Source organism: Lynx rufus, unplaced genomic scaffold (genome assembly GCF_022079265.1).
Source record: "Lynx rufus isolate CCGP_SWC_20201006 ecotype Redwood Valley unplaced genomic scaffold, mLynRuf1.p SCAF_3, whole genome shotgun sequence".
NCBI classification, from domain to species: Eukaryota; Metazoa; Chordata; class Mammalia; order Carnivora; family Felidae; genus Lynx; species Lynx rufus.
Window position 1 is genome coordinate 132,064,809 of NW_025814845.1, and position 24,703 is coordinate 132,089,511.

Here is a 24,703-nt window from a genome sequence, read left to right on the forward strand (position 1 = left end):
ATGAGTGAAAGGGTGATGTCAGAAAGACAGCAAAAGGGAGGAGACCGTGTAATATGTCCTAATTCTGATTATTTTGGCTTGTCTTCAAAGTGAAATGGGAAGCCCTTGAGGGCTTTTCCCGCAGGATGTGCTTTAAATTTTAACAGATCTCAGGGCACCTGGGTGGCTCATTCAGTTGAGCATCAGACTTGATTTCAGCTCAGGTCATGATCCCAGGGTCGTGGGATTGAGCTCCCCCATGTCGGGCTCTGCACTGAGCATGGAGCTTGCTTGAAATTCTCTCTGCCTCCCCCCAAATCAATAAATAAAAATAAGAAAATAAATACATTTTCACAAATTCTCCTTGCCTCTTTGTTTAGAACCCACTAAAATGGGGCATGGGTGGGAGCAAGGAAATCAGTTAAGAAGCTATTTTAGGGGCGCCTGGGTGGCTCGGTCGGTTGGGAGTCCGACTTCAGCTCAGGTCATGATCTCACGGTCCGTGAGTTCGAGCCCCGTGTCGGGCTCTGTGCTGACAGCTCAGAGCCTGGGGCCTGTTTCGGATTCTGTGTCTCCCTCTCTCTCTGACCCTCCCCCATTCATGCTCTGTCTCTCTCTGTCTCAAAAATAAATAAACATTAAAAAAAATTTTAAAAAAAAGAAGCTATTTTAATAATCTAAGTGAAATGATCATGGTATGAGCCAGAGGGTAGAGATGCTCATAATAGATGATGGATATGGTAGAGATAAAGAGATGTGTAGATGTGTTGTATGTAGGATTTAAGAAAGTAGAATCGAAGGTGACTTCAAAGGGTTTTTGGTTTTGTATTTGTTTTTTGTTTGTTTGAGAAACTAGAGGGATGAAATTACCACTTAGTGACATGGGAAAAGCTGCATGTAAAAGAGGTTTGAGAAGGTGGGAAGATGAGGAGTTTGGTTTTGGACATATTAAGTTTGAGATCTCTTTTAGGTAGAGATATCAGATAGTTGGCTATACAAGTATGGAGTTTTTAAGAGAGATCAAGCCTGGAGGTAAGAACTTTAGATTTGTAAGAACATAGATGGTCTTTAACGTGAGGAGACTGGAGTGCAGGTGGACGTATAAAGGTTAAACCCTTGAGACTGAGAAGATGAGCAACAACCAGTATGATGTAGTTTCCTGGAAGCCAAACGGGGAAAGCATTTCTAGGTTAAAGGAGTGCTCAGTCAAGCTGCTTGCCAATCAAGTAAGTTTGGGGCTAACTATTGTCATTGGATTCATTAACCTGGAGAAGTCACTGGTGTCCATGATAAGAACAGTTTCTGTAGAGTGAACAGAGGAAAGCTTGATTGGAGTGACTTCAAGAGAGAACGGTGGCATCTAGGGAGGAACTAGAGGCATCCAGTAGAAACAACACGCTGGAGATTGTCAGCTGTAAAAAGAAAAAGAGAATGGGGAAATAGCTGGGGTGGGAATAGGAGTTGAGAGGGTTTCTGGTTTTTGTTTTGAAGACGGACAAAATCTTAGCATGTTTATATTTAGAGGAAAACAACCAATAACAAAGGAAAAAATGAGAGATGGAAGAAGTGCAGGAGCAGAATTTGAGAAGTGAGAGGGGATGAGATCAGGTAGACAGATTGGCCTTTTCGAGGACAAAGTGGATTGGTCCCAGGGATCAGCAAACTCTTCCTGTGAAGGGACAGATAGTAAATACTCTATGTTTGTGGGCCATATGGATTTTGGTGCAACTCCTAAATCTGTTGTTGTAGCATTAAAGGCAGCCTTAGACAATACATAATTGAATGGGTGTCCTATGCATCAGTTTACTAATCCTTGGTCTTCAATATCAGGAGGGAAGGCAGAGTATATAGGTATATAGGTATAGACAGAGATAGGTAAGTAGATATGGTAGTGGGGGCTTGTGAATGATTTTGTTTTCTCAGTAAAATAGGAAGAAAGGTCACGAGTTGCAAGTGAGATAGGATAGACTGTTGTGAGTTTGAAGAGAGAAGGTAGTGAATGGACAAGGGAAATATACAATGCTTGTTGTGATTATGGGCTTCCTGAAGTTAGTGATTATAAATTTCAACTAAGATCATTCAGTATGTTGGGATGATTATCTCTAGCCACACCCACTAAAAGAAAACTAGAGGATAGGAATATATTTATGTTTGTAAGATGTATCCATGTTGTTGCTCATGTTTATATTTGACTCCATATAATTGTTGGGCAGTATTTCATAGTTTATTTTTCCACTCCACAGTTGATGGACATTTAGATCATCTCCAGGTTTGGGTTATTATAAATAACCCAAATGTTGTTTTCAATAATTGTGTACAAGTCTCTGTATGGACATATGTTTTTTATTACTCTTGGGTAAATACCCAGGAATAAGATTTCTGGATTTCAAAGTAAAACTATGTTTTACTTTTTGAAAAACTTTTATTTTATTTTTACTAAGTTTTTAATTTCAATTCCAGTATAGTTAATGTGCAGTGTTATATTAGTTTCATATGTACAGTATAGTGTTTCAACAATTCTATATATTACTCAATGCTCATCATGAGTGTACTCTTTAATCCCCATCACCTGTTTCACCCCCCCCCCCCCGCCCTCTGGTAACCATCAGTTTTTTCTCTATAGTTAAGAGTCTGTTTCTTGGGTTGCTTTTCTCTCTCTTTCTTTCTGCCCCCTTTTGTTTTTTTTTTCCTTTTGCTCATTTGTTTTGTTTCTTAAATTCCACATATGAGTGAAATAATGTGATGTCTTTCTCTGACTGACTTATTTCACTTAGCATTATACTCTCTATCTCTAGCTCCATCCATGTTGTTGCAAATGATGATTTCATTCTTTTTATGGCTGAATAATATTCCATGGCATGTATATATGTGATATATATATATGTATAGTATGTTTGTGTGTGTGTATGTGTGTGTGTGTGTGTGTGTGTGTGTGTGTACAGAGGTGCATGCATTCCTTTGAATTAGTGTTTTTTTAAATTTTGGGGTAAATACTCAGTGGTAGTTCTATTTTTAACTTTTTGAGGAACCTCCATACTCTTTTCTACAGTAGCTGTACCAGTTTGCATTCCCACCAACAATGTACAAGGGTTGTTTTCCCCCACATTTTCCCTAATACTTATTGTTTCTTGTGTTGTTGATTTTAGCCATGCTGATAGGTGTGAGGTGATATCAAGATACACTTACTTTTTTAAAATACTGAGATACTATTTCTCAAAAAGATGGTACCATTTTGCATTCTTACCAGTTGCTTCAAATACTCCCCAACATTTAATTTTCTTACCTCATTGTGGTATTTCTACTGTAATGTTGAATAGAATTGTTGACAATTGTTCTTCCTGATTCTAGTAGAAATAACAGCCATTCACTATTAAGTGTGATAGTAGCTGTAGATTTTTTATAGATGTCTTAATTGAATTGAGTAGATTTCCTTTGCTTCCTAGTTGGCTGAGTGTTGTTTTTTTATCACATATGATAAAGTTTCATTGAATTTAAATTTGATTGAATTTTGCCAAATTCTTTTTCTGCATATACTTAAATATTTAGATGGGTTTTCTTCTTTATTTTGGTGAATTATATTCATTGATTTCTAGATGTTACATGAGTTGTAAGAATTATTAGCACAAAATATTTTCATAATATTCTCTTATCCTTTTAATGTCTGGCTATTAGTGGTATGTCAGATTTAATTCTTGATATTGTTAAATTGTGAATTCTCTTTTTCCTGATTATTCTAGCTGAAGGCTTATTTTTTTTTGATATTTTTAAAATATCAGTAACTATTTCATTTACTTTTTTCTATTTTCCTTTTGGTTGATTTTTAGCTCTTTATTAGTTTCTTCTTTTTAATTACTTTGCATTTAATTCGATCTCTCTTTGATGCTTAAAGTGAAAACTCAGATAACTGATTTTAGATCTTTTTTCTTTTTAAACAGGAGCATTTAAAGTTATAAATAGATATATTCTTTCAGTTAAAAATGTTTTCTAATTTACCTTGTGATTTCTTCATTGGCCCATGGATTCTGTTTGATTTCCAAATATTTACTTTTAATAAGTACCTGATAATGATTTTAATTTTATTTAAATGCTTTTTGATTTTGTCAGAGAATATGATTTCAAACTTTTTGTTTATTCAGACTTTTTTTTTTTTTTATGGCCTAGCCTAACATGTATCTCCTGGTAACCATACCACATTCCCTTGCAAAGTATATTTGTCACTGTTGGATGTAGTGTTCTGAAAATATCAAGTTGGTTGATAGTACTGTTGAAATCTTTTATGCCTTTTGTCTAGTTATTTTTACAGCTATTGTTGAGAGAGTTGTTAAAAATCTCCAACTATATAAAATTATGCTGTAGGTATTTAGAAGCTCTGTTACTAAACCTATACATATTTATAATTTTATCTAAAAGAGAAATAATATTACTTTAATGTACTACTTAATATATCATATTACTTTAATAAAAAGATATTCCATGCAAATGGAAACAAAAAGAAAGCTAGAGAAGCTATACTTATATAAACAAAATAGACTTTGAATACAGACTGTAATGAGACTAAGAAAGGCATTACACAATGATAAAGAGGTCAATCCAACAAGATGATATAATATTTACAAATATTTATGCACCCAACATAGAAGAACCTAAATTAATAAAGCAAATATTCCCAGACCTAAAGGAAGAAATAGACAGCAATCCATAATAGTAAGGGACTTTAATCCCCCCCCTCCATTTATACCAATGCATAGATCACTCCAACAGAAAATCAACAAACATCAGTCTTAAATGGCACATTAGAGCATATGTACGTAACAGCTACTTACAGAATATTCAATCTAAGAGCAACAGAATACATATTCTTCTCAAGTGTCCATAGAACAATTTTCAAGATAGATCATATGTTAGGCCACAAAACAAGTTTTAATAAATTTAAGAGGATTGAAATCACATCAAGCAGTTTTCCAAACCACAGCAATATGAAACTAGAAATTAATTACACTAAGAAAACTGGAAATTTTGCACGTTTCTGGAGATTAAACAACGTACACCTGCACAACCAGAGGATCAAAAATAGAAATCAAAAGAGAAATTAAAAAATACCTTGAGACAAATGAAAATGAAAATGTAACATACCAAAATTTATAGATGCAGCAAATGCAGTTAAAGAGGGAAGTCTATAGTAATAAATGCCTACCTCAGGAAACAAGAGAAGTCTCATATAAACAACCTAACTTTATATCTGAAAGAACTAGGAAAAGAACAAATGAAGTCCAAACTAAGCAGAAGGCAGGAAATAAAAATTATAGTAGGAAAAAATGGAGACTAAAAGGCAATAGAAAAGATCAATGAAACAAGAGCTGACTCTTTGAAAACATAAACAAAATTGACACACCCTTAATTAGACTCACCAAGAAAAAAAAGAAAACTCAAATCAATAAAATAAGGAAAGAAAGAGGAGACATTACAACTAATATCAGGGGATACAAAGGATCCCAAGAGACTCCTGGGAATAATTATATACCAACAAATGGACAACTGAGGCAAAATGGATAAATCCCTAGAACTATACAACCTACCAAGCCTGAATCATGATGAAATAGCAAATTTGAACAGATAACAAAAATTACCAGTAAGGAGATTGAATCAGTAATCAGAAACCTCTCAACAAACAAAAGTTCCAGACCAGACACATCACTGGTGAATTCTACCAAACATTAAAGAAGAATTAATATCATTTTTTTCTCAAACTCTTCCAAACAATAGAAGAAGGAAGAACTCCTCTAAACATATTTTACAAGGTCAGCATTACTCTGATACCAAAATCAGACAAGAATACCACACACAAAAAAATAAAATTACAGGCCAATATCCCTGATCAATATACCTGCAGAAATCCTCAACCAAATATTAGCAGACCTGTTTCAAAAATACATTAAAAAGATCATACACAGTGATCAAGTGGAATGTATTCCAGGGATGCAAGAATGGTTCAACATCTGTAAATCAATCAGTGTGATATACCACATTAACAAAATGAATGATAAAACTCCTATGATTATCTCAATAGATGCAGAAAAAGCATTTGATACATTTAACATCCACTTATAATAAAAATCTTGTAAGAAGGTGGATATAGAGAGAATGTACCTCAACATAATAAAAGCCATATGTGACAAGCCCATAGCCAACATTATACCCAACAGTACTCTAAGATCAGAAACAAGACAAGGATGGCCACTCTTGCTATTTTGACTTAACATAGTATTGGAAATACTAGTCAGAGTCATTAGGCAAGAAAAAGAAATAAAAATCATCCAAAATGGAAAGGAAGAAGTAAAACTGTCATTATTTGTAGATGACATATTATATTCAGAAAACTGTAAAGACTCTATCAAAATACTGCTAGAACTAACAAGTGAATTCAGTGAAGTTTCAAGATAGTCTGTTGTTTCTTTACACTAATTATGAACTATCAGAGAAATTAAGAAAGCAATCCTATTTACAATTGCATTAAAAGCATAAAATACTTAGGAATAAAGTTAACCAAGAATGTGAAAGAGCTATATGAAAACTGTAAGTCATTAATGAAGTAAATTGAAGACAGTGCAGATAAAGGAAAAATATATTCCATACCCATGGATTGGAAGATTAATATTGTTAAAATGTCTATACTACTCCAAGCGATATGCAAATTCAGTGGAATCTCTATCAAGATTACAATAGTATTTTTCACAGAAATAGAATAATCCTAAAATTTTTGTGTAGACACTAAAGATCCCAAATCTTGAGAAAACAAAGCAAAGGTGGAGGCAGTATTTCAAACTATACTACAAAGCTGTAGCAATTAGAACAGTGTGGTAAAAAAGAGACACATAGTTCAGTGAAACAATAGGGACCTCAGAAATAAACCCATATATATATATATATATATATATATATATATATATATATGTCAATTAATTTATGACAGGTGAGCCAAGAATGTATAATTGGAAAAGGGCAGTCTCTTCAATAGTGTTTGGAAAATTGGACAATCACCTGCCAAAGAATGAAACTGAACCATTATCTTATACCCTACACAAAAATTAACTCAAAGGGGATTAAAGACTTGAATATAAGACTTGAAACCATAAATCTGGAAAAAAACAGGTGATAAGCTCCTTGATACAGATCTTGATCAATCTTGATGATTTTAGCAAAAGCAAAAATAAACAAGTGGGACTATACCAAACTAAAAAACTTCTGCACAGCAAAGGAAACCATCAATAAAATGAAAAAATAATCTACTGAATTGAAGAAAGTAATTGCAAATCGTATATCTGATAACAGACTAATATTGAAAATATGCAGACTCATACGGCTCAAAAACAAAAAGAAAACAAAAAAAGCAGAAAAACCAAAAATAAAAGTCCAGTTAAAAAACGGGCAGCAGACTTGAATAGGCAACATCTAATTGGTCAACAAACACATGAAAAGATGCTAAACATTCTCCCAATCTCATTTGAATTTACCTTTTCCATTGTTAACAAACGTGAAAGCTCCCTCTATGAATTTTAGGTACAGACTTTTGTCTGTAGCTCTTTCTCTGAATATGGAAGTAATTATTGAAGCAACTTTTTGTAATACTCTTATGTAAATTATCATAACACTCCATTTCTCTGGTACATATAGTACTTGAATTGTTGCTAAAAGGGAATTTTTTTAAAAAGGGAGTTTTTTTAACACGTAACTTTCAGTTGAAGTGTAAAAAGATTAATAATTTAGGTTACAAGGCAGACGTCTAGCAGACCATGCATGCACACATTCTTTCTTATACTCTGGTCATCTAGAACAGTGTTCAGGGATTATAAGGACCTCTTACAGAAATGTCAAAAAGGTTTTTTTGGATTCTCATATAATATTAATAATAGCTTTCCTTTTCGTATCCTTAGAGTAAAATGTTATGAAATGATAACATGCTAATATAATTTAGTAGTACTTCTAAATTAATTTTCATCTTATTAATCACAATTCCCCATGTATGAATTTGATAGTTTATTGCAGTATGAGATAAAAATTATTTGTAATTTAGACAGGTATGTAAACACTTGCAGTTTACTCCTTGACCTCTACTGGTTCATGACATTTGTTATTATATTAGCATTATACTCTCTAGCTCCATCCTTCTTGCTGCAGATGGCAAGATTGGCATTGTTTTATGGCTGAGTAAAGTTACATTGTATGTATATGCACTTCATCTTTAACGATTCATCTATCGTTGGACACTTGGTAGGCTTTCGTATTTTGGCTATTGTAAATAATGCTGCAATAAACGTAGGGATGCATATATCTTTTCAAATTAGAGTTTTCATTTTCTTTGGGTAGATGCCAAGTAGTGAAATTTCTTTTGATTGGTTTATAAATTATTAAAATTCAGACAAAATTTCCCTATGCATTATTTAACAGTGAAGTGATTTTATTTGAAGACTATGTTAAGTGAATGGTATAATACTTGTCCAAAGAAATATTATTTGCTCAGATTTCTTATTTTAGGATTAAAAAAGCAAATGGGGGGCGCCTGGGTGGCGCAGTGGGTTAAGCGTCCGACTTCAGCCAGGTCACGATCTCGCGGTCCGTGAGTTCGAGCCCCGCGTCGGGCTCTGGGCTGATGGCTCAGAGCCTGGAGCCTGTTTCCGACTCTGTGTCTCCCTCTCTCTCTGCCCCTCCCCCGTTCATGCTCTGTCTCTCTCTGTCCCAAAAATAAATAAACGTTGAAAAAAAAAATTAAAAAAAAAAATAAATAAAAAAGCAAATGGATATTTTCTAATTTTAATATGATTTTCTGAAGAGAAGGCATACAGTGATGTTCACATTTTTCTCCATTTCTATTCTTTCATCTCTGAAATGATAAAAATCTTAATAGAATTGACCATCATGGTTTCTAACTTAATATCTGGAATTATAAATGCCTCCCTCCTCTCCCCAGAAAACCCTTAATGCCATATTCTTCCTTTAAAAGGACAGTCCCTTCTCTGTTTCTTTGGTCTCCTTTCTTTGACATTCCAGCATCTTTTCCTCACAAGGTTTTCTGCATTTTCAAAATGACCTGCATCTGAATAATATTGGCTAATCTTTTCTTTTACAACATTCTCAAGTGTATCATGCTCTTGTCATGGTCATCGGTTTTATGCTTCTTGGCCTTTCTCTGACCCACCTCAGTGTTTTCATACCAAAGTCATTTCTTTCCTACGTCTCCTCTTCCAATCTTTCATGGGTATTCTTCCAATTATTCCATTCTTCAGAGCTTTGTCTCAATCTTTTCCTTCTTCCTTTAATCAGTAACCAAGTCTTTTAAAATGTCTTGTCAAAATCCTTTTGCATCAGTTCTGTGCTTTGTTTCTGCAGCTACTATTTTTTTCCTTTCTTAGTCTGTTGTATATATCCCTACCAGAATAATGTTACTCAGCATTCTTTTGGTAATGTCATTTCTCTTCCCCAAATTTAAAGTCTCTTAATATTTTCTACCAGGTATGGTAAATTCATTATAGGGCTTTCAGGACCCTTAAAATCTGCCATTATTCTCCATTTTCTCATGAAGTTTCTGATATATCAGGAAATTTTCAGGTATACTACTGAGTTTACAACAGTTTGATATATCTATCCTGTGTTATTGATGAAAGTGAAATGCTATGGAAACACAGAGAATGGTGTGTCAGTATATTCTATTTCAAGGAATTAAGTAAGGTTGTTTTTGATTGCTAGATTGACATACAGCATTTGATTAAAAATAGAAAAATTGACTTGGAAATATGACTTGTTAAATTAATGCCCATAGGTATAACTAATTGCAGTTTCGGGCAACAAGTGATAAAACCTTTGTTTTTATGTTAGTTTCCACTTCCAGGTTAGAAACATTAAGACCTATATTAACTTTTAAGATGTAGTCTCTATTAATTAGTTCTTAGTTTTCCTCAGGACCAAGGGTAATTAATATAACTGTCAAGTCTTTACATTCTAAGTAATATTGTTTCTATCTGCAGAAGTTACTATATTTTGCTAGAAACCTTTCTTTCTAGTAGAGAATCTCGTAGCTCTTCAATACTCACAAAAAAGAGCCGAACAAACTTGACACCTCTCAGGAGACTTTAAAACACTGCAACTGATGGAATATATTTTTCAGTGTTTTAACTGATTATTAATACTAATATAGTGCTTACCATACTTCCAAGGCGAGAGAAAAGAACACCAAGTATATCTTTGTTAGGTTGATCTATTTGTTAATTCTCTGTGGTGGTCAAATCTAAGAATAAAAAGTGCATTTGGCCCCATAAAGTGCATAGCCTAGGCAAACCTGTTTTCTACATTACTTAATGTGAGCCTCCTTTGACATCATAGAAGACTTTTTCTGACACAGGGTGTCACTGGTAGTCAGTGGGAATGTGGCAAGTGCAAAGAAAAGGAGGGATATAAATTATTGCAATTTTCCTTTTGGATTTTACAATTATTTGGCTTAAATTGATATGTAACTAGTTAACCTTCCACAAATGGTTAATACAGATAGCAGAATATTACTCTTTCCTTGAAAAGCTGAAATCATTTGTTTCCCCTGAAATAATCAGGAATGCTCTATCTTTGTCTTTTCTATTAGATATTTTAAATTGTGAGCCTTATCAGAAAATTGCTTTATATGTTCTATTCTTGTTCAGACTTAGTTGTTCTTGGGGTAAAATGCAGTTCTGTGACCGTCTAAAATAAAGCTGAAAAATGAAATAACTCTAACTAGAGAGCTTTGTGGCTTCCTCCGAGATACTACAAAATAGTTTCAGACATCTTTAATATTTAAACCAGATCTAAATTGTGTTTTTACATGTTGGCTTAAATTTCTATTTACTTTTAAATATTAAATATTTACAAACATCTCCAACTACATTAAATAATACTTGCATGAAAAGTATGTCAATATTATTTTTTTTCTACTCTTTGAGCTTGAAAGAGATCTGATGAGCATTGGGAGTTAACTGCAGAGGGATATCATCAAAAAGTAATGTTTGCAGAACATTTCACAGGGGTAAGAAGCAACTTTAACTGCTATTTCTATTTCTGTAGGTATCTTCTCAGTACTCAGCTTGGCCTCCGAGTGCACAACCCTTGCTGCTGAACTTCCCAAAGTATCCTACGTGAAGGCCCTTGATGTGTGGCTCATTGCTTGTCTTCTCTTTGGGTTTGCTTCTCTGGTGGAGTATGCTGTCGTGCAGGTGATGTTGAATAACCCCAAACGAGTCGAAGCAGAGAAAGCCAGAATTGCAAAGGCTGAGCAGGCAGATGGAAAAGGTGCACATGTAAATGCTGCTAAAAAGAACACTGTGAATGGTACAGGGACTCCTGTTCACATTAGCACTTTGCAGGTAAGAATGACACTGGCGAAAGTATTTCCCCCATCCGCTCTGCAGTTCAGGAGAAAGGTACTTTTCTGTGGGTGTGAAGCTTTGATAGAATTGGTGCTCCCTCATTCTTCTCTCACAGATAAAAAGGAACTGAAACACATCGAACCTTTTTGTAAAAGAAATAAAAAATACTAAGGTCAAATACTAATTAATAAAAAGAAATCAACACCTTATCAACTTTCTAGAAGACTTTCCATGGAGTTTAATGGGATGTTTCTTCTTTGATGGGTACCATTGACTGTGGAGATATTGTCAAAGCTACAGACCCTCCTGTTCTTTCTCACCTGATAAGCCTCAAAGGCCAGAGGATTGCTGGATGCACTGACCTTTTGCCCACTTGGTAGATTTAGGGTAGCCCATGCTCTTGATAAAACCCTCTTCCTTTCCCTATCAAGTTAGAGAGCTCCACACAGAATATGGCCGGCAGGCTACTTACTTACGGGATGCCTGGCCCATGGGAAAACTATACCGTAGTCAGGGATCTGTCCAGCCCAGTGGTGAGTACTTGCAGCAGAATTGGACCTTGCCTTGTCACTTGATCATTGGTCTAAGAGTAATAGTCAGTGCCTTTAGATTCTGATAAATTCTGGATCAACAGGCTGTTTCATGAATTTAGGATAGGTTTCTACTTACCCCAAAGCTCCCCTGATTGATACCTTCTGTTTGGGATGACCAGTAAACCAGGAGGCTATTGCCATTGAGCTTATTAGCCTGGTACATTCCACAGGAGACTAATAGGTTCACACCATCTTACAACCTTGAAAATCTTGCCTTCTCTGCCTATATTTTGGCCCAATATTACTCTTTCAGTTTGTTATCTACCATCACACCCCTTACCTAGAATGTTAGACAAGTATGCCAGGTGCATATTTGTAGATATGAAAAGTAAACTATTTTTGTGGTGCTGCCTGAAGCTATATTTTTTAGAAAATTTTAATTTCTTGTAAAGTCATTAAACTCATTTTCTGCATCTACAGCCAAGTCTTTGTAGTGTTAGTTGCTACCTTGTGGGAGGGTTTTTAAGGCCTTATGATTCTTTCATACCCTAACTCTCTTTATGATAAATAAAGCTAAACTGTTTGTTAATAAAGAACGATCATGACCTTAGAGAAGTCATATATTTGACATATCTTTTTCCATCCTTTTCCATCCAGCATGTCTAAATCATTATGTTTGAAGTAAGTTTCTGGTCGACAACATATATAGTTGATTTATGACTTTGAACCGCTCCACCACTCTCATGTTTTAATTGGTATGTTTAGATGATATGATTTAATCTAAGTAGTGATATGTTAGGGCTTCAGTCTATTGTTTTATGTTTTCTTTTCTGCTTATCCCATTTTTTATCTCCCTCTTTTCTGTTTCTTGCTTTCATGAAGGTTACTTAAACATTTTTGAGAATGACATTTTGTGAGTTTTCTATATTGTGTTTGAAAGTGTGTCTCTTTATCCATCTTGTTTAGTGATTGTCCTAGGTACTAATTATATGTACATAACTTATCAAAGTCTGCTGGTGTCATTATTTTACCAGTTTGTGTGATGTGTAAAAATATTACATCCTTTAATGTCACTTTAACTTTCTATTTATGATAGACTTGTAAATATTTCTGAGAATCTAATTAGAAAGCATTCTACTTTTTATTTCACCATCGAATATACTTTAGGAAACTGCACGGGAGAAGGAAAGCTTATTGCATTTATGCATATTTTTGCTCACCATGTTCTTTCTTTTACTCTGATATGTCTTTCATTGTTTACTTATAGAGAATTTCCTTTATTCAATATTTTGAGGAGCACTGCTGGTAACATATTCAGCTAGTTTTCCTTCATCTGAGAAAATCTTGATTTCCCCTTTATTTCTGAAGGATATTTTCACTGGGTATAAGATTCTAGGTTGACAATTCTTTTCTTTTAGCATGTAAAAAATATTGTGCCTCCTCCCTCCATCTGGCTTCCATGGCTCCTGATGAGAACTCCTCTTCATTCATATCGGTTTTCCCCTGAGGGTAAACTCATTTTTGTCTGGCTGCATTCAAGACTTCTTTTGGTCTTTATTATCCTTAAAGTCTGTGTTTTGGTGGGGATTTCTTTGGGTTTATCCTGTTTGGGAATTTATTCAGCTTATTTAAAAATGTAGGCTTATGTTTCTTGTCAAATTTGCAGTTTTCGACTGTTATTTTTTTTTGAGTACCCTTTGCAGACTCACCTTCTTTCTCCCATCTTTCTGAGCCTCTGATGACGCAACTGTTAAATCCTTTGTTATAGTCCCACAGATCCCTGAGACTCTCTTCATTTTGTATAGTCAATTTTTTTCTGTTTTGTTCAGATTGGATAATTTCTTTGGTTATATCTTTTAATTCACTGATTCTTTTTTTCTGCCCCTTCCATTTTTTCTGATGAGCTTATCCACTGAGATTTATATTTTGCTGAATGTATTTTTCAGTTACAAAATTTCCATTTGGACTTTCTTTTTGCTGAGATTTTGTATTTCTTTGCTCAGTCTTTCTATTTGTCAGTGCTTTCAAACAAATGTTCATAATACCTGATTGAAATATTTTTTTTTTTTATCATCCATGTTTTAGAACCTCTCTCAGATGATTCTAACACATTTTTCATTTCGGTGTTGTTATCTACAGACTCTGTTTTTTAAAAAATTCAGTTTGAGATCTTCTCCAGTTCTTCGTATGATGAATGGTTTTCTATTGAAACCTGGACATTTTCATAGTTTGTTATGGACTCTGAATCTTATTGAAACTTTCTGTGTTAGATGGCTTTCTCTGGCCCTGTCCTGCTGGGAGAAGGAAGGGTGCTGCTTCAGGACTTCAGTGGAAGTAGAAGTCCAGGGCTTGACACAGTATAGCTGGGGGCTCTTTATTGTTGCAGGGTGGGACTGCTAGTTTTTAATTACCCATGTGGTCTCCACTGATACACAGTGTGTGTGTGTGGGGGGGGGTGCCCTCATTACCACTTTGTGGTGATAAAATTCCTGCCCCTCAGCTAGGGCTCCTGTGACATCACCTCCAGTGTGGAAGAGGAGAAGCAGTCTGTTTCTGCTGGGTAGGGGTGGAAGTCCATGCTGCCTGCACAGTCTCCTCTGATGCAATGGGGGAAGCAGGGACTTGTTAGTGGTCTATGGAGATGGGAGTCCTCTCTCCTTAATGGGTCTTCTCTGATACCACTGCGGTGGGAGTGTTGGGCACCTTGTTACAGCCTCTAAAGGTGGAAGACTCAGCTCCCCACTCAACCTTTGCTGGCATGGGTGGGGATGGGGTCACCTTTTTGTGTGTGGTGTTTGACTGGACTAGAGAGAACATTGTCTAAAAGTTTTTTGTCTTGGGGTGCATGGATGGCTCAGTTGGTTGAGCGTCTGACTCTTGATTTCAGCTCAGGTCATGATCCCAGGGTCATGGAATCAAGCCCCACATTGGACTCTGTCCTGAGTGTGGAGCCTGCTTGAGATTCTCTCTCTCTACCTCTGCCCTTCTCCCTGGCATGCTCTCTCTCTAAAATTAAAAAAAATAAATAAAAATTAAAAAAGTTTTTTGTCTTGCTAAGCTACTCTTTTCTTTGTCCTTTGGCTAGAGGAATTAGACTTTTATTGGAGATATTTTTATCTGTACCAATTTCATTTTGAATTTCAGCTCCTTCAGCTTCAAATCTGGGATATATGAGGCAAAAAGCACACTTACACCATGTTGTTCCATGCGTCTGAAGGTCCACAACTGGAGAATGGTTGTTTCTCCACTGTTCACAGTCTTCTTAGGTTTGTTTTATATAACGTCCAGTATATGCCTACTACATCTTCCTGGGAGCAGAGTTCCCCAATACTCTTTTCAAGTCTCCCAGCATCCTCACTGAACCTGTAGCCTGGCTGCCACACCCTAGTGATTAGACACGTAACTGAGCTACTCTTAACACTTCAGTTATGTGACAGCTGCTCTACCTATTGGACTGTTTCAGACTTACTGCATTCCTGCACCAGGAACACACCTTTTCAGAGAAATATTGGTTCTTTCCCCCAGTATTTTACTTTACTTTCTGTTATGACCCAAACCACCAAATAGTACCTTGGAAGAGCTCATGGCTGGTTAAGGGTGCTTCAGAACATAAAAAAAAACCAAAAAAACGAAAAACAAAAAAACTGGTATTTGAAGCATGCTAGCTCCTTGTGAGGAACTTTGCTTTTCCTTCTAAACATACTTATTTCTCCATTCCAGAAATGGAAGGAGGAATACTTGAGCCCCCTTTTTTATATGGACATGTCACTATATGGACTCCTTAAATATGTGGCCCTAGCTATCAGTCCCCCAATTTATATCTCCTAGTCTTTTACCACTTTCTCATTTTTCCTACCTCCTAATCCCCCTACCCACTAACTTGAACTCTGGTTAAGTGATCTAGAGAAGAAAACAAAGACGTTCTATGGAATGGGTGCTTGATTTTCAGTAGTGCCACAATCAGTTCCATTTTATGGCATGTCACGGGGCCTGGATAATTGCAGAAATTATCTAGTAATAGGGAACACCAATGTGCAAGGAATTTGGAATCTTAATATATTCGATGCAGTGGGATTGATACAAGAGATTCATTGGAAGCAGATTTTCAGAGTACTATAGAACATATCAAAATTATTTGTGAAAATAGATACAAAGGATAAATAGGATCTAGAACGTTAGACTGAATTATTTATTTTTTATCAAAGAATAATTGCTACACAATATTGAATTAGTTTCATATGTACAACATAATGATTTGATACTTATATACACTAGGAAATGTTCAGTACAGTAAGGTTTGTCACCATCTCTCACCTTACAAAATTGTTACAAAATTATTGACTTTATTCCCTATGCTGCAATTTACCTGTTGCGTCTCACTTATTTTTATATAAGAAGATTGTATCTTTTAATTCCTTGTACCTATTTCATCCATCCTCCTGCCCCCCTCCTCCAACAACCATCAGTTTGTTCTCTGTATCTATGAGTCTGTTTGTTTTGTTTTGTTTGCTTGTTTGTTTTGCTTTTAACTCCAAATATAAGTGAAATCATACAGTATTTACCTTTTACTGACTTATTTCACTTAGCATAATACTCTCTAGGTCCCCCCATGTGGTCACAAATGACAAGTTTTCATTCTTTCTTGTGGTTGAGTAATACTCCATTGTATGTATTTACCACATCTTCTTTATCCAATCATCTATCAGTGGACACCTAGGTGCTTCTATACCTTGGCTATTGTAAATAATGCTGCAGTAAACATTGGGGTACATATGTCTTTTTGAATTAGTGTTTTCATTTTCTTCAGATAAATACCCAGGAGCAGAATTGCAGGATCAAATGGTGGCTCTCTTTTTAATTTTTTTCGGGAACCTCCACACTACTTTCCAGTTTACATTTCCACCAATAGTGCACAAGGATTGCCTTCTGTGTACATCCTCACCAACACTTGTTACTTATTATCTTTTTGATAGTAGACATTCTGACTGATGTTGTATGATAACTCATTGTGGTTTTGATTTGAATTTTCCTGATTGTTAGTGATGCGGAGCATCTTTTCATGTGCCTGCTGATTATCTGCATATATTCTTTGGAAAAGTATCTATTCAGGTCGTCTTCCCAGTTTTTAACTGGATTGTTTTATTTTGTTTTTGATATTGAGTTATATGAGTTCTAATGTGAATGTTAGCACATTTGATATTGTCCCAAAGATCTCTTAAATTATCCTATGTTTTAAAATCCTTTTTTTCTTTTCATTGTTCAGTTTGGGTTATTTTCACTATCTTGTCCTCTAGATTGCTGATCTATTATTATATATCATATAATGTGCTGTTTATTCCCTCTGATGTATTTATAATTTCTGTTATTGCATTCTTCAGCTCTGGTTGGTACCTTCTTATATTTTCCAGCTTTGTTAAAATTCTCACTGTGTTCATCCTTTCTTCTCCTGAGTTTGATAGGCATTTTTATGACCATTACTATGAACTCTTTATCAAGTAGATTGCTTTGCTGCATTCATTTAGTTCTTTTTCTGAGGTTTGTCTTGTTCTTTTATTTTGAACATATTCCTCTGTCTCTTCATTTGCCTGACTTTCTCTATATGTATTGGGTAGTTCAGCTCCTTTTCCTGGTCTTGAAGGAGTAGCTTTATGTAGAAGTTGTCCTGTGGGGCCCAGAAGGGCAATTCCCCCTGGTCTCCAGAACAAGGTTGCTCCAGGAATGTCCCCTGTGTAGTCTGTGTGCACTCTCCTGTTGTGGTGGGGAAATGACTGCTGTGGGTACATGATAGGTGGGAGTGGCCCTGGACCAGCTGGCTGCGATGCCCGGCTGTCATTGTGCAGATGCACTGGTGGGTAGGGTTATTATGCTGTTGGCTGTAAGGCCTAGACAAGGCCCAGGCTTGTTTGACACTCTTGGTGGATCATGCCCTCTGACATTAGCAGTCTAGAGGGAAAATCCAAAATGGTGCTCCCCAGTGCCAAAATCAGTATGGCAGAACAAGATAGTAAAAATGGCTGCCTCCAGTGTCTCAGTTCCTGGGGAGAGAGAGGCCCAGCTTTCTCCTGCCTCTCTAGTGGGTGCATTAGTAAGGAGGCCTCCTTCACCTATAGATACGCACTTTTTGATCGTGTTTCTTGCACTGCTTTCCATGTCAAGTGAGCCAGCACATGAGCTTTTTAAAAGTGGGTTATTCTGTCACTATAGTTTCATAGTTTTCCTGGATATATTCCTTGTAAGTTTCCAGAGTTGGGTATTTTGGGGGTTCCTCTCTCCTGTGCAGAATCTAAGGGGTAATGTGCCTTACATGGAGTTCCAATATTTCACTCCTCAGGGTAAATAAACTTCTGTATCTTTGAGATCCCTCCAATCCATGGAGTGCTGCACCTCGGGTGTGTTTTTTTCCTTAGCAAGACAGTGTCTCTGCCTCTTCTACCCATTTTGTTGTTCCTTGTTGCAGAGGCTCTGTTCATCCAGCTTCTCAATCCCCTTCATTGCACTGCTTTCCATGTCACGTGAGTCAGCACCTGAGCTTCTCAATCCAGTTTCTCAATCCCCTTCAGAGGGAATTATTCCATATGCAGTTATGGATTTGTTATGTCCATGGGAGGGGTGAGTTCAGGATATTCTATGCCATCTTGAACTCTCCCCCAGAATTATATTATTTAAATTTTAGTCTTCAGGCATTAAAATAATTTCCCAATGAAGAAAACTTCATCATATTTAAGAACTTCTGTATTTCAATTCTCTATGTTTGGGTTGCCAATAGAAACGCACGTGTCTTAATTCTGAACCTGCTACATTCTGCTACAGAAGTCATAGAGTGATGCTTAGGGAGTTTAAAAGTTGGCCAGAAATTTTTATCTCCAGAAATAAATGTAAATTACTCTCATTGCTTACAGGCCATATGCAATTTATTTTTTTTTTTAATTTAATGTTTATTTATATAAGAGAGAGAGAGAGAGTGCAAGTCGGGGACAGAGACAGAGAGAGAGGGAGACAGGATCTGAAGCAGGCTCCAGGCTCTGAGCTGTCAGCACAGAGCCCAATGCAGGGCTTGAACCCATGAACCGTGAGATCATGACCTGAGCCTAAGTTGGACGCTTAACCAACTGAGCCACCCAGGCGCCCCCAAATGCAATTTCTAAAATGAACATTGGACCTATGTAGTATTTGTACCCTGAGAAAGATTTCAGAACATGAATGCAACCGAAAATAGCTTAGCTTTAATATATATATATGTGTGTGTGTGTGTGTGTGTGTGTGTGTGTGTGTGTGTGTATAAAACTTAGAGCAAATGTGTAAGCTTGATAAATTCAGTAAGATTGTTACACATTGACACATAAAAGTATGTGAAAAAAGAAATTAAAAAATTGTTTCTTTTTTCATTGATGGTTTTCCTGTGAAAAATATAGTTTTGGTTTCAAAATGCATCTGTTCCAGTGTATTTTGCTTTCAAATCACAAACTTTTGCTAAGTAATTTCAATGAAATTGTTAGCAAAACCCAACTTTGGCTGCTTGCCACTGGAAAGGTAATACTCAAAAGACAGGTGCTGGCCGGAAAGGAAAGATTCCTTTATTTAGGAGTCTGGCAACCTGGGGAGACAGCGGATTGGTGTCCAAGGACCATCTCCGAGGTTCCAGGTTAAGGAGCAGGGTTTTTAAAGGGGAATTCAGGGTAGGAGATTATATATATGTTGATGAAAAGGGCAGGGAAACTTATGACTATTCATGAGGAAAGGTGGAATACACATATTGAGCAAACATACATGCAGCATACATCCCATGTTCACTTTGGGGTGGGGACTTAACACCAGAGGAGGAAAAATTCAGCTCCTGGCGTCAGTCAGGAGGTTATTTTACGCCAAGGACAAGGGTCTATGGGCATGTTCCAAGAGCTGGCATAAACTGGAATGGGGTCTTAGGCTCATTATCTGTTAAGGAATGCAGGGCTTTGCTTGTTCATAGGCTGGAACTATATCAGTTGACCTTGAGTTCAAGCCTCTGTAGAAACAACTAGTGGATTTGTTAGTGGGGTCTGAAAAGACACAATAGCTGATTAGGGAGAAACAATTCTCTAAAAAACAACCTTTAAACTTTCTGCTGGTTTCAGTCTCATTAACACTGTGGGGCATGGTTTCAAAATGATATGTCATTTATTTTTAGACAGCATAGGAATAGTAATTGGAAGCACGGTGAAATTTGGATTATAGGAAATTTTTGATGCTGATATTTAAAATAATACTGTCCTTGCTAAGAAAAGGGAAGATATAAAAAAATGTAAGAGCAATGATAGTTTAATCTAGCTTTTAACGTGTTTTTATAATTTTAGCTGCATACATAAATCTGTCATCATACATACATAATTTTCCAGGTAAATTTAGGACTTCCTCAACCATTACAATATTTTGTTTACTAATTTGTTTGTTCACTCGCACATTTCTTTCTTTTAATTCAGCAAAAACAGTGAGGACCTACTGTTGTTAATACCACCCTATTCTCAATGCCTAGTGTGTGCCGTGTACCATTCACAAGAAAGTTGTGAATGAAAGACAAAAATAGTATCCTTGCTTTTGGATTTGATTGAATTAAAAATAAAATCTACTGTTCATGCTTCAATGGTATAGTTGTTTCCTATGGTAATGTTAAATTTTTAAAAATAAGGAATGACTTAAATTTAGTAAAATATATAGAGATTATTCCCTTCTGAACGTATTTTCATCACCTGCAAAAGGTATCTTTATCACCACAAAATCATGCGTAAGTCTTCTGGTCAAGGAATATTGCATAAGGTTATTTGCCTTTAAATGTGTGACTCAAACTGAAAAGGACAACAAAGAAAATCTTACGGCTTCAGTTTGAAACATTAGTAAGTTATTCTCTGCATCATTTTTTTTTATTCCTGACAGTTTCATTATCATTTTTGCTACCTCATTTTTGCTACCAGTGATTTTCAAAAGTGACAAGTTTATATGATGAAATTAAGACACATTTATCTGAGAAAAACTCATTTATAAGGAGTTTATTGAATCTCTCTTCATGTGATATTATAATTGCTTAAAACATTTTAATAAATACTTTTGTACTTTTATGTACATATTAGATATGATAATTATGTGTGGAGAGTATTAACTAAATAAAAAGTTATGTTTGTATAAAATCTCTGATGAATGGAAAAAGGGGAGAGCAGCCAACTTGTTAATGAATCATGACTTATTTAAGGAATCTGAGGACTTCTTATTTCTTTCTCAGTTGTGTCACATAATTAAAAAATATTTCTGTAGAAGAGGTTCTCTCCATCAGTACACACACACACACACACACACACACACACACACACCCCTACTCTTTTCAAATAGAAGAATCTTCAACTACGTTTCTAAAAGAGGTTTTAATAAATAAAATGATTGAAGATTTAGTATAACCAAATTGAAGCCCTTTGGAGTACTTTTCTATTTTATTATTTTAACATTGAAGAAATTATTCTTCTCTTACTGACATGTTTACTATATTTAAATAAACTCTCTGAATAAATATAACATCCTGTGTCACATTTTGAATAAACTGTGTAGGTAAAATTTTAAAATTATTAAAATTGCTAGCAGAATCTAAGAATATGTTTATGTAAATAAAACAGATTAGAAAATGTGAAGCATTTATGTGTGACTTAGGTTACAATATCATATAAATTTGATTACTTGTTTAGTTATTTATAGATACTAAAACTATACTTATAGCTATGTAGGTGTGTATAAAATATGACTTAAAGTAAATGTATTTCTCATGTAAATATGCATCTCTTTCTTTGTGAAAAAGTAAAATTACCGAGAAGAAACATGCTTCTTAAGTCTATTGGCAGAAGCCCGAATACTCCTTTGTTTTGATAAGTGGATTCTAAAGCACAGTTAGTGAATCTAAAACTTTAGATTTCTTAGAGAATTCTAAAGGGAGAAAGACTGGGATATCTACAGAGTCCCAGATTTTGCAGATTACTCTGAGAGTCTGAGGATAGTGCACAGATTTGATATGTAGAGCCTGTTCTCAACCTCTGTTCCAGTGAAGGTAGTCATTTTACTCTTTACAAAAGTTCAGTGGTACATACTGAGACCGACTCCTCAGATAGCACTGGAAAATGTGAGCTTTAAATATGGGCTTCCTTCTGGCACACTTACGCGGAAGGTGTGTGAATGTGAATATGATGAGTCTGTGTATGTGCGTGAGTCTGTCATGGTGGTGGAGCTTAAATGACAGACTGCTGAAAATGGCCTTTTGAAATTTCCAATTGGGAAACTTAAGTGGAAGGTCTAAAGGTAAATTTTATATATATAAAGTCTATTTTCTATCATATATAATCATTATATTCATAATTCATAATATTCACATATATAATACTCATGTACAGTCAAATATTTATAATAGTCAAGTATATATATTCATGAATTTTATATGTATATATATATATATATATGATTTCCCAAAGTCCTATTTAAATTAGATTTTAGTTGCTACCTTTGCTGTCTTTCTCATTCACCAGCCCCTCTTTTTTGCCAGATATTGTCATAGACATAGTGCACAAATTGGTATGGACTAGACACTAGACCTGTGGTTGCTCCGTCAAAACCAGATACCTCATCAAGACACAATTACTCTTCTAAGCTCAGCTGAGATCTCACAATTGGCAAATTGTAACGGCACATTAGAAAAGCGGTGGGGATCCTGTTTCTTAAGGTTGGCTGCTGGTAGCTAAAACAAAGTCCCATCAAAGCAGGATGGAAATGTGTTTCCATTTGGGCTATTTAATAACAAACATTCTCTAAATATGTTAATATATTGGCACTCCATATCTTTTCTTTCTTGTGTATTTTTGTATAATTATGCTTATATAAACGTATTTTTTAAAAATTCTTACTCAATGGGATTGTACAAATATCTATGTGGTATAAAGTATATAATGATCAAGCTAACACTTGCATACCAGCTGAAAAAATAACATTACCAATACATGTTCATAATTGGAAAAAAAATGGAAATAACCTACATATATAATGACAGGAGATGCATAAACATATTTTGGCTTTTCCACTCAGTGTATCTTAATTATGTGTGCTATCCACCTCTAGACACTGCCATCTGGCTCTGGCCCAGAAAATATGTCTCAGTATTTGTTCAGATAAAGGATAAGGTCCTGCTACCTGAAGTACTTCTAGGAAATAATGTGTTTTACCTCTTAGAGTAAGCATAACTTTTACCCAGCCATAACTTAGGGTAAGTAGAATCCATATGTATTATACTAATAAGGCAAAAACTATAGTATACTGACAGTATATATAATGACATAGTTTCCTTTTTCAGTCAAATCAGTAAATATAGATAATGGAGATCCCAAAGGTGAAGCATAGAACTCAGGAGTAAGAACAGTAGGAAATTAAGCAGTAGAGTCAAAAGCTGGCCCTTCTGTGGCCTTTTGTAATATCAGGGCTATCCTAGACACTGGGGTTAGCCTACACCTCTGTTTTTTCTAAGAGCATTTCTGATTGCTAGAGTTCAGTGTAAAATAATTGTTATGTATGTTATGGGGAATGAATTCAGATTTAATAATTCAGAGACCATCAACTGAATAATCTCTATGGCTTATGATCTGGCTGAAATACACACAATTTCTTTAGATTCTCTGAGTGTGGTTGGCTCTTCAAATTTAGTCAACAAATTAGGAATGGATGCCTTTCACCAGTAAATCTTTGGTTCATGGTAATTGTGACCATCTTTTAGATCTTGTTTGTGAGTGTGGTTTGGAGACAGAATCTGTCTCATTGAGGAGATAAATGCCTCAGTCATTTATAAACCACCGTCTTTGGAAATAGAATCCATGGGGAAGTCAAAGGTTAGAAATACCAGAAGATTTCCGTAATCCACATATTGTGGTAATGTGGTCTGTGTTATGGTTAAATATTGGATTTTTATTCATTGGTATTTCAGCTGAGAACTCTCACAAGCCTGGGAGCGCCTGAGATAAATGTTGGTTTGCGCTTTGATCCTTTGACATAAAATAACCTGTCAAAAGTTTATTCCATGACATAAGCCTTGTTATATGGGCAACATTTTCAAGCCCTAAATGTTCAGGTAACCCGATGGTCTAATCAGTTGCTATTAAATTGTTTTGCCAAACAGAGATAATAGTCAACTGATTAGACCATCAGATTTTTTAAATATCCTTTTGAAGAGATGTTTTATGAATAGAAAAAAATTAAATATACCCTGTCCTTAATTTTTATTCTCAGGTTGGAGAGACAAGATGCAAAAAGGTTTGCACCTCTAAGTCTGACCTGAGGTCTAATGACTTCAGCATTGTTGGAAGCTTACCAAGAGATTTTGAATTATCCAATTATGACTGCTATGGAAAACCTATTGAAGTCAACAATGGGCTTGGGAAATCTCAGGCAAAGAACAACAAGAAGCCACCCCCTGCCAAACCTGTTATTCCAACAGCAGCTAAGAGAATTGATCTTTACGCAAGAGCATTGTTTCCTTTCTGCTTCTTGTTCTTCAATGTTATATATTGGTCTATATATTTATGATAAATCTTTTTCATTTGTGTAAAATAAAATCCCATGTCATTGTGACCAACCTCATTCATAAATGCCAGTCTGAAAAATTTTGCATTTTCATAGCAATATATTGCATTTTGGATGCCATGTGATTGTAATAAAAATGTGGCACCTAACTTTCAAATGGCAGCATGATCTTGTTACGTCTGTGCTCTACTGATGATGTATATATGTATAGCAAACATATTGCTTTAGGAATAA

At 35.4% G+C, this 24,703-nt stretch overlaps 1 protein-coding gene across 1 annotated transcript in view; it reads left to right on the forward strand.

Moving 5' to 3' along the window:
• The window catches only part of GLRB (glycine receptor beta), a 93,070-nt gene extending 68,598 nt beyond the window's left edge, over positions 1 to 24,472 (forward strand). Inside the window, exons 8-9 of the mRNA XM_047092078.1 lie at positions 11,065 to 11,363; positions 24,176 to 24,472. Of these exons, the coding sequence (XP_046948034.1) occupies positions 11,065 to 11,363; positions 24,176 to 24,472 (596 nt within the window). The remainder of the gene's footprint in view (positions 1 to 11,064; positions 11,364 to 24,175) is intronic.
• The last annotated feature ends 231 nt before the right edge of the window (positions 24,473 to 24,703 follow it).